At 35.9% G+C, this 11933-nt stretch overlaps 2 protein-coding genes across 2 annotated transcripts in view; one reads left to right on the forward strand and one right to left on the reverse strand.

The window, feature by feature from the left end:
- Window positions 1–11933, reverse strand: part of LOC105453648 (neurobeachin) — a 307877-nt gene that overhangs the window by 193714 nt on the left and 102230 nt on the right. The gene's annotated exons all lie outside the window — the stretch shown is intronic.
- Window positions 10544–11773, forward strand: LOC105453644. Its single transcript, XM_011695778.1, has one exon. It carries the CDS (start codon window positions 10899–10901, stop codon window positions 11457–11459), a length of 561 nt encoding a protein of 186 aa, XP_011694080.1. The 5' UTR covers window positions 10544–10898; the 3' UTR covers window positions 11460–11773.

The following is an 11933-nucleotide window of genomic DNA, read 5'->3' on the forward strand; positions in this document are numbered from 1 at the left end:
TAAGAGGAAGGAATCGACAGCCACCCTCCCTCTTTCCCAACGTCGTCGCGAAGTAATATTAAATCAAGATATTTACTCTCACTTGAAAAGTATAGCCACTATCGAGCACGTCTATTATTTCTCTTCTCTTTCTCGCTCAGACGCCATTTTCTGTATTACGATTGCAACGCCTGATAACAGCCGCGACTGAATTTTTCAATCAAAATGATAAAACCATATATAAATTTAGACTAGACATTCTATTAAAATGTTCTCATGCAGATTCAGTTGTGCGTATCACATTATTCCATTTCCATACAAATGGCAAGTATTTTATTGAAACGTCAATCGGTAAAAATAATAGCAGCAGCCATAATACTTTTTTCATAGTAAAAATTTAAAACATTAATTCACCAGAAGCAAATATTTTTTTATTTTTATTGCCTCGGAGTAAACATGATATAGCCGTAACGTTAAAATTGTTAAGATAACTAAAAACATTACATATTACTTTTTATATACAACTAAGTAAATTATAGACTGAAACCAGAGGGAATTGAAGCAATATCAAAGTTTCCAACCACAGCGAAAGCACACATTGTGTCGGGCACCATTAAGATAAGCACGAGAAAATAACGGGAGAGAGAGAAAGAGAGAGATAGAGAGAGAGACGCGAACGGACGCATAAACACGGAGCATAGGTATATTTGCAGAGGACGCGGAAAGGAGCGTCTTTCTTTGCGTGTGACAATAGGGAAGACGGCCGTAGAGCTAACAACAGTTCGCCTCCGAGATGCCACGGGTTGTGCCCGTCGAGCTCTCTTCGTTAAGCGCAAACTGATTTTCCTTGTCCGACTCTTCGCCTCGGTGCTGAAGGTGTCCCTTCGTGCTTACCATCCGACCGCACCCCCTCTCCCTCCCATCCTTCCTCCCTCCCACCCCGAAGCGGAGAGGCTCCTCGCAGCCTTTAAATTTTGAAAGCGCGAGAGAGGCGCCGCGACGCATCGCGTATCGCGCGCGCCGTGGGGAAATCTCATTTTCCGCGGACTCTCACACAGTGTCGAGAAGCCCGCGCGGTACCGTCGGATGCTCGGCGGAAAGGTCGGAAGATTTATTATGCACTTTCTTCTTCTGCAGGTGAAACGTGCGTCCCGTTCGTTATACAATGCACGTCGCGGTCACGGCGCGGCGAGAGACCTGACCGCGGTGACAGCACGAGACTCGGGAACTCGATTGCGAGAGAATATGGGAGCCGATGGGCCAGATGGACGAGTCGGGAACTATTGCTACCGCGATTCTCTCCTTTGAGACGCGAATGCAATATCCGATGATAACGATTTCTCCAGCCGGTCATTTCTGGTCGCGGTGCGCGCGCGCGAAAATGGGTTATCCGAGCATCCTGCATATATATGTTGCAGCGCGCGCGATTGTGTATTGCGGCGTATAATGGATGCGGTCGTTTGGAAAGGTCCAAACACGAGACCGTGTTTGCGCGTTTCGGGGCGAGATATATACGCGTTTTACGTCTGTCGTCAATGGTATATCTTGATTAGTTGGTGTTGGTGCAAATATCGATTAGGCAAACCGCACGTACGGAAAGCTGTCGCATTAAGCATTCTCAACGTGATCCTCAAGTTCTTATCTTTAATACATCTCCGATATGTTACAATAGGAATTCGCATCGTTGAGAGAAAGCTTGGCGCGGGAAGGAGGGGGAGGGGGATGGGGGAAAATGGGAGATGGAAGTTATCGTTTCGCTCTTCTATTAACACATCATAAAGTATCTATATTCTCACCGGCAGTTACGTCCGGAGAGGTGAGGGAGAGAGGAGGGAGCTACCAGAATAAAGTCCGTTAACTGACGATTCAAAAACTCGCGAAATACAATCAATCTGTTTTACTGCTAACAAAGAAATGATAGGTTAACCAATAAATGCAATAAAACGGGGATTTTTTAGCCAAGTGTTATCATCGATTTTCCATTCATTGTTTCACGATATTTATATGTTATTTCTAGTTTATCCGATTTCATGAGACGGTAGAATAATACAATTGTATTAAGCGTTTACATTATATTCAATCTTTTAATCAACATTTTAATTGAATGTAGTTTTTATGATAATGCACGTAATTGCAGAATTAAATGTAATATTCTTTGTGTGAGAACGTGAGAGGGCGGGTGAGCATGACTGCAATAAAAAGTCGCGACAATAGCCTGAACAACGCAAACTGGCGCAGAATGGCAAAAAAAGAATATGAAAATCGCGCGACAAGTTAAGTTCTATCGATAAAAAGGCGAAACTTCGTGCGGAGCGTGTACTTCCCTGCAACTCGTGACAAATATAACGAAAGAACTGCTCGAGAGTATTTTTCCCTGTTTCTCCGGGAAGGTAATCGCGCCGAGGTGTAGTAGCTTCAGTCCCGCCGGTAGTTTCGTACCGGAATTAGTACGCGAAGTACGACTAGGGAATAGTCTCCTTCGAAACGTTATTAAAGGCACTTGACGTAATAGCATCGTCATTAAACTTCCTCATTCGTTACGGCAAAGCTACCTGTGGATGGAAGGCACTGGATTGATTGTTGCGAACATGATACATCTTACGGGGAAGCAGAAACGGTATTGTGAAGTGCATCCTCGCGATAAAGTGTTGTATAAGAAACGTCATCGTTTAGAAGAGCGGCCCGGTAGCTCTTCTCGCTCTCGTAGCGAAGATTATGTTCCGTTCGGCTTTTACCGAGATAGAAACGCACACAAATCATCAATGGAGATGCGATCCCTTTTATCCTTACACAGGAGAGAAAGGACTGAGGGGGAGGGGAGAAGAGAGAATATGACAGCGCAGCTTTTTCCTCGCAGACATCACGGCGACTTGAGCTTGTATATATTCTTTCATTATATTCCGCTCGCGCTTTCTCTCTCTCTCTCTCTCTCTCTCTCTGACTTATTATCGAACCCAAACATCGAATGGAAGGCCGAAGTATGTAGCGCAAGACAATGCGAAGATAACAAAAGTGCGGATAAAATGAAATAGGGCGCGGACAATAAGGGATCCCGTGTAGATTATCTCGGCGGGGATAAAATGACAGAATTCCCATAAGATGTTCGAGTTCACGATTTACTCACGCGCAAATTGAACAATGGCCGGCCGACAACGCTCGCATTTTCCCTCAATACATACCTGAAACAGAAATAATGTTAAAAGTGTTAGCAAACTGTCAATAATCTTAAGTAACTTACGATACAAATAACTTACAGATGATGTGTTTATAAAAATATAATTCTGTTTATTAAGTTCATTTAAATTATCATATCATTTAAATTAATCCATACAAATAACTTACAGATGATATGTTTAGAAAAAAAAAATTCTGTTTATTAAGTTTATCATTTAAATTCATCTAAACATAGAGATACGAAAATAGCTTAAAATCACACGATAAGTTCAAAGCGCGAAACCTAAGATACGGTGAGTGAGAACTCTATCAGGGCCTACGTGTCACTAGGGGAAATCCCGCAATCCTTTGGCACGTGAAACGCATAAAAGGAACGTTAAGGTGAGCGGACATACCCAGCTGTTATGTGAGATTCTCACGCGATTTCACGACTTATCGCGCTACAAGATTTTATAAGGCTTCGCGTGTTACTTACCGAGACTCTCGTTTTGTAAAATTCATTGAAGTCTATTCAGTTTTAAGAGAGAATGAGAAATGGAATTCTGTTTACACGGAAAACAGAAACACTTAATGCTTAAACTGATTGTGAATTAATTATCGTAATTATGATTTGAAAATCTTAAAAAGTGAAACATACCCCAGTCAATAAATTCTCTCTCTCTCTCTCCAAAAAGTTTACGTGTTATAATTATTATTTGCAGCGATATAATAAACAAATTCACAATTAACATTTTCTGTTATTTACGAAATAAATTGTGTTGTTCGACAGCTAAATAATTGTACTGTAAATGTGTATACAATCCTCAAAATTTATTGGATTTCACTTCAATATATTGAATAAATGATATGAAATTTGAATTCGAGTATTCACGAATGTAATGTTTGCATTCTACATCTTGTAGACTGTGGAAATAAATTATCTCGTAGCGAAAATTTTTTACGATATTTTATTGTGTTTTTTTAAATGTAACGCTGTTAACGTCATTGGCAAAAATTATTTTTATTATAATATATTAAGACATGTTTAAAATGTTGTTAGTTTTAAAATATTTTATTGGAAGGGATAAAAATATCGTTCCACAACATTATATAAAATTCTAAGAATGCATAAAAAATTCTTGATATTTCGTATGTCAAATGCTATCTATTAAAATATTTTTTTAAATTTCAGTTTTTTCTTTTTCCTTACGATTTCACCTGTTGTTGGTATTTTCGTTTTTTTTTTAAAGATCCGAAAAGCAATAGGGAAACCACACAAAAGTGAATCGGATACCCGGAAGAGGATTGCGAGGGTTTATCAATCTATATGTCAAAGGAATAGAGAAAATTGTATGTTATATTCAGGATAAGACAGGTATAAGCGTATGAGTGCAGATGATTGTGTTTCGTTTATTTTTTCGGCTTATTCTGCTTTCTTTATGCCGGAGCCGATGCAATACTAACAAACATGATCGCGAAATTTTACGCTCATTCTAAATCGTTACATATACCAAGCAAAATGTTTGGCATTTATTCCTATATTTTTGTAGAGAAGGTAGGGTGTGTATTCTGATGCAAAGCTGCAATACCTATTCAAATTCAACAATATTTTTATACTCAATTGGCTAAAACATTGTTGTGATCACGGGAAAAAAAATTCGATTTTATTAATCTTTTGTTTTATATCGTATTGCTGTATGTATTTATAACATTACAATTGTTGCGTATAATTTTAAAAAGATAGTAATAATAGTTAAATTTAAATATATTTCGTATTGCGCTTTGAACTTTTTGGCAATTAAAATAAATGTATTTGTTACTCTTTTTAAATTAAGAATGCTAAATGAATAACAAATAGTTAGACCAAAAAATTCAAGTAACAAAAAATCATATATATTATATTGTATATTAAATATGCTTGTTAATGATATTTTTTTCAAGATTCTGTTTTTAACGTACGATTAACGTTAATTTATATAAAAGCAAACAGAAAAATCAGATTTTTTTAAAATAAAAAGAAGTAAAATAGTACTTGATTTTGATCATTTGATAAATGCAAAAGTATGCATTTTTCAATGCAATTTGTTTCAAGTTATCATAATTTTTCTGAATTGAGGTACTGTAATTTAGACATATAATGATTTCTACATTACGTCTACGACGGAGATCGAATTCGAGTGAAATTAATTTATTTTTGTAATTAATCGAGAAGATATCTCGCAAACTAGTCGTCTGCGACAAATGATAAATTGTTTACTCATGAGAAGTAATGGAGTTTTAACTTTTAAACAAGATAAAAATCATCTCTCGACGATTTCTTTGTGCGGAGATATTGACGATTATATCGTCCCATGATTTTTACCCAGGAATCGAATAGCGCACGCGTTTCTCTCCTCCAACCAAAGCGTATCGTGTTCAAAGCACTTGTATCAGCCGTTTTCACACCTGTTTTTTTAGTACACCTGTCGCGTTACGTGTAAAAAAATACGTGCGGCTTTCTTTTATAAACGCGCACGTATCGAATTTTCAAAACGTTGTACCTCGACGAAAAATTGACGTAACGATATACAACAAAAACTGATCCTTCTACATTAACGTTCGGCAGATGCCTATACATGTTCTTGTTACGGTATCCATACAATGATGAAAAATAAAATATAACTAAAATAACAAAAATATATTAGAAACGTAAAAAAAGCGCTAATTGTATCTTTCTCTCGATCAAATGTGAGGTGATTCAAAAATCAAAAGATACTAATATTTCATAAATGATCTAGCAAAAATATCAGACTCTTCAGTGACATTATAAGGATGGAATATAGAATAAATTTTAAAAAATGTGTGAAATCTAAAATTTATATAACTAATAGATATATTTACTACAACAATTTCTAAAGAGCACTCAATACGTTGACAGTAAAATATCCAGTAGTACAAAATTTTACTGAATACAGGTTTTAATTTGACATAAGAAAAACCTACGACGAAAAGATTTTTATAAATCGATGATAACATTATAAAAAGAAAACTAGCAGTTAGATCTTTCAAGTCACGTTTGAAGAAGTTGATAAAATCGTTCATCGAAGTTAATCTTCGTTCACAGCATAATCTTCGGAAAAGTTTCCGTAGATTCTCATCGCCCGACTTATAAAACCGCTCAGTGATCATCTCGGATAGTCCTCCACTTACTGTGCGACCACCGTGTAAGATGAGGGTAACGGCTATACTTTGCTATAACCATCCTTAACTTTCAATCCCGACAAGTTTGTCCAGCGTATGTCCCCTAAGGCGATAGGCACCAGAGCACTGGTGGACAAGTAAGTTTGGTGGAGTCGGTTAACTTGCCAACCTGCGCAATTGCATTGGGTCAAACCATTTAACGGTACTTCCCGAAACGTTTACTCCCTTCGGTGAAACGCCCGTTCGCCGAAACTATACGCGATCACCGGACCGCGCGGCGCACGGACGGGAGGGAGAGCACACCGGTTGCGATGACACGGCCTCCGGTATCTCGACAAGCGCGGCGATGAAAGCGGAAACGAATAAAAGCAGGGGTTCCGTTCGGAAAGAAGAGAAGCTAGCTAGGTCAATACGTATTAAGCTCATTTCGTATCGAGGCGCAATTTATTACTGCCTGGTGGACTTGACAGCGTGGCGTAATGAGAGACGGGAGGAAATGGCGGTCGGGTAGGAAATACGTGTTGAAGAGAAAATTTATCGATGATATTTAGGTCGGGGCACACGATCCGCGCGCTCACGGAGTTAATGTCTTAAATTGGCTGTGAAATTTTTAATATCCATTTATCGGGATAAATGCTGATTTTTACGGCAAGATATAGCGACGGTCGAGCATGTCATAATCAATGAATATAGCCCCCCGCCTCCTCCCCCCCCCCTCCCATAGAGGATGGCACGTCGTAATATCCGATGCATACTCGTAGCTAATTCAATCAGTTTAATCGCTTTTTGATTGGTTTTCACCAATCGAATTGGCGCAAATATTTTGTAATATCATTATCTTGCATTACGTGCGTCATTATTGGCCCATTTACAGGTACTTTAATATTCATAGGTAGATACTAAACTTCTACTTTCATCACTTTTATCAATGATTTTATTCTTTAACTGCTATTGACAAACTGACTATTAAGATCAAATTTTAACCGTTAAAAATTATTTTCTAATTCTTTCTAATGAAAATTCAAATGATCAAATTACTTCATTCGAAAAGAATTAATTATCAAATATAATATTTATTTAGACTCTCTGTATTTGTCTTTGTTTTTGGAAAAGTACTCATATTAGCCTATTAAAATTTTTTCTCAAAAACACAGATAAATGCATCATTCTCTAAATAAATGTGATACTTTTGATAATAAATTCTTTTTAAATAAAATAATTTAATCATTAAAATTTTTATTAAAAAAGATTAAATAATTTGTAATATTAATATATTGTCGCTAATAACGGACGAAATAAATTGCATATAAAGTAATAAAATGATAAAATGGTACATCACAATTAATAAAATTAACTTGAGAAACAGGATATATTCGGTAAATCCACGTCGTATTACATTCGGGTAGCAACGAGGGGCGAATTTGGCCTACGAAACTCCACGTTCGTTGCTCGTTTGTTTTTTTTTTGTGGCGTACAGCGCACTATTGTGTACACGCGGTTCTCGTCGAGCAAATAGTGACGTGAGTCGCTCCGTGTATCGTCGCATTACTACTCGGAACGATCGTTCTTTAGAACAATTTATTGCTCACTCTGTGAGCTTCGAATGATTTATCAAGTCGTGTGATTAATTAACATCTGCGATTAGCGTAAATACGTCAGGACAACGACTATTTCATTTCACAAATCGAATAATTCCAATAACGGAAAACCACGATAAATCGATCGTTTATTAATATTAATAGTAATAGTGTTTTTTGTGGAATAGCATACGTTTAATACCGAGAGTGCCGCACAAAGTGCCGCGCGATTATCGTATTTGGTAATTAGTGCGCGGCCAATCGCAATTAATCACGTTTCCGCGAGTATTGCGTAAAATATGACTATCTAAAAATGTAAAAACAAAATCTAATTAGAAGGAGAAAGAGGCTGAACGAAACGTCAAAGCAAGAAATAAGTAATTTCTTGTTTTGTTTATTCTATATCTTATTTATACAGAGTACTCCCGGGTTAAACCGTCAGACTTAAAATATGAATTTAGGACTTCAAAACAAATAAAATTTTCTTCTAAAAATTTGTTCGCTTCGTTTAAGAAATATTACTTCTAAAGAACTTAATGGAATAGGAATGAATAATGTCGAAATATGTATCAAATTTAATACCTTTTGATTGTTCTTGTACGGGGTGCTCTGAAGTAAAAATGCCCATTAATTAATTATCTCCAATCATTAAAATTGAGAATAATACAAACGTGCGAAGAAATTACAGACACACAATGTCTATATGTATGTGCATGTGCAATAGGTGGAATATTTGTTTTATTGTCAGAATTGGAGGCCCATCATTTTGAATATGTTTGAATATGTTTGAATACATTTGATTATTGTAAAGCAATAAAGAAAATAAACCTATTAGATTGTTTCGACATCATTCATTCTTATAGTTCTGTAACTTGAAATTAATATCTCCTAAACAAAGCGGTTGTCAGCAAACTTTTAGATGAAAATTTTGTTTATTTTGAGATTTTAAATTCATATTTTAAGTTTGGCAGTTTAATTTAAAAACACTTGGTAGTTATTTGCGATATAAATTATCTATGTTCTCCTACATTTGATTTATCAATAACTATTTTAAAAAAAATTAAAGAAAATAATTTTTATATTTAAGATTTTATAAGAGCTTTAACAAAGTTTTTAAAGAATTTTTTTCTTGCAAAAACTATATTTATTTTAATAAAAATTTACTTAAAAGGACGAATAAAAAAATTCGATTGCGCACAATAATTATTTTTTTTATTTTTAATTTATTCGTGAACGAGCTGCGATATAATTTGGATTTTATATTTTTATGTTCCAGATCAATCATGTTTGCCAGCCACTGTAGTGTCACAACAACCGCCATTGCGTATCGTATCAGTGAGTTTCAAACAAAATTTTTTTTATTTATTCCAGTACACGAGGTAATGGATCTCTCTGTGAATTCTAAACGGAAAGAATTTTATTTTAAAATTTCCCCTGAAAATGTTAATCGTAGAACAACATAGTATTTCGATGAATTTTATATGATTTTCACTATTTTTTTTAAATATATACTACAACAAATTTATTGTAGTGTACAGTAAAATTTGTCAAAATATTATGTTGTCCCACGATTAACAAAATTTTCAGGGTAAATTTTAAAAGAACAATCTCTCCGTGTACAAATAAATATATATATCTCTTTCATAGATTCATTCCCTCGAAACCTGATGGGTTCGAAATTGAAATGCAGATTCTGTGCGTATAAACGTGCGTACGCGAGATTTGTAAATTGCAGTTTAGATGCAACTCTAGTTGATTATTCTGCGCCGAGGTGTTCAGCATGAGAGCAACCCCGTGAAACCACCTGTTTAATTTCGTAGAAACCTCGCGCTTCGAGGAATTTCTGAGTTTTCAAACTCCGGCGTTATCTCGTTTAAAATCTACAATCGCATCCCTTGTTCCCAATTCATTACGCCGTAAATCGTATAGCTGAAACGGAAAATCTACGTCAAAATGTTTGACATAAAAAAATCACGAGTTTATCGGCTGATGCAATAAATGTTCGATCAAAGTTACTTTTTTTTCAATTAGTTCAATCAGTTAAACTATCAAAATCAATAAAAAAAAAACACACACACACACACACACACACACACATTTATATTATTAAGATTTATGGTATTTGAGAATAAATAAAATCAAAATTACAAGGTTAACGTTAAATAGTGGGCGAGAATTTAATGTTTGTTTAATTTAAATTATTACAAATCCTTTTTGACGTGTTTGCCAACGTAATTTAGGGATATTCGAGTTCATCAAATGAAAACGTCCAATTTGAATCGCGCTCGCCGGAGCTAGACTATGTTGCGCCCAGCATTTTAAGTGCAGTTTCGAAGCAGTACAAATTAATTCGCGGCTAATGTAAATTTATGGCAATAACTTTAGTAAACCGATACTACAACCGTTAAATCTCTCGCGCGCATTGGGCATTAATTATCAGGCACCAAATTCAATTTGCCACACTTTGAGTACTTTGAGATAACGATCCCCCCCTGTAGCTGCGCCGAAACCAGAGCAATTTACCTATGTGTGCAAGCTTACGTTGGTTGCTAAATTGACAACACTATTTAAGTATGGCGCGCGCGTACGCTTAAGGGGTTACACCACCTTGGAGGCTTCAAAAAATCGAAATTTTTTTTTTTGCCTTAAATGATAGTTTATAGTTATAAAAATAAGCTCCTAAAGTTACATTTAAAAATTCGCATTTTTTAAACAAGTTTTGAGCCATTTTAGTGAAGCGCGTCTGTAGCGCCATCGAGCGCGTCGAGCGATTCGGAACGATTCGAAGTACCTGAGCTCGATCTCGTTTTTTATACTTTACAAAAGACTAGGTCGACGACTAACAGCTTCGGTTTTATACATATAGATGATGATAAGTCTCCGAAAATAACCTCTTCCTTTTTGGAACCGTACGTTACGCAGGTAGCATTAGAATAGTTGTTTATACGACGCCGTTTAGACCGCGGTTTAGATTGCCATATATCGACAGTATTTCCCGCTTATTTTATCATGGAAAGCAAGAAAGTTGTGTTCTCTGATAAGAAAGGTGCCAAAAGTAGTACCACCCGAACGAAAAACAGAATTTCTAAAAGACGAGCCATTGATAATTTAGAAGAGTACACACATAAAGAGCCTCTTAATAAAGAAGTTTTCAATGCCATAATACCTATTTACGAAGATTTAAGCAATGACGACCTTTTATACCGTTGCTTAGAAGGCTTTATACAAAATAATAACGAAAGCTTCAATGCTGTTGTATGGTCAATAGCACCAAAAACATTTTCAAGCGGTAAAACAATTCTTGATATAGCGACAGATATTGCTGTTTGCAAATTCAATGATGGATTTACGAGTATTATGGAGATTATGCAAGTTTTAAACCTGACTATTGGCCATAATTTGTATACTTTCTGCATCGAAGCGGACGCCCGACGCGTGAAGGCTGCTGAGCGCGCAATGTCATCTCACGCTAAAGACGCTCGAAAATTATCCAAAACGAGCAGAAAAGAAAAAGATGAGGTAAACTTCAACGTAGAAGGACAACTGTATGGCGCAGGCATTGCAGAGTAAAGATAAATTTGATTTTGTCTACTAAACACACGAAATATCGCAAAGTAAAACTTTAAACGCGTTTTTCTCGAAACCACATTTTCAAAGTTGGCGTTGCGCGAATCTCAGAAACTGTTCATCCAATTAACTTGAAATTTACACAGAATCTTCTAATTTGTATAATCTACAGAAGTACATACGGATTTTGCGATATGTTAAACATTTTTATTTTTTTTTAACATTTTCTGACGAAATTTTTAAGCCGAAAATGACACTTTTTTTTCAAATGTTCGCCATTTTTATAAAAATCAATATTTCGAAATATCCATATGTACTTCTGTAGTGCATATTATATAGTTTTAAAAAATTTTGGTTTTTTGCTCTAGGTCCAACCGAATAACAGATCCGCGCAACGCCGATTGAACAATAGGTACAAAACGACGATTAATGAAATGGCTTCAGTGTCGCTATTTTGTCAAATGAAGAAATAAAAAA

Source organism: Wasmannia auropunctata, unplaced genomic scaffold (assembly GCF_000956235.1).
Source record: "Wasmannia auropunctata unplaced genomic scaffold, wasmannia.A_1.0 LD335996.1, whole genome shotgun sequence".
Taxonomy (NCBI): Eukaryota; Metazoa; Arthropoda; class Insecta; order Hymenoptera; family Formicidae; genus Wasmannia; species Wasmannia auropunctata.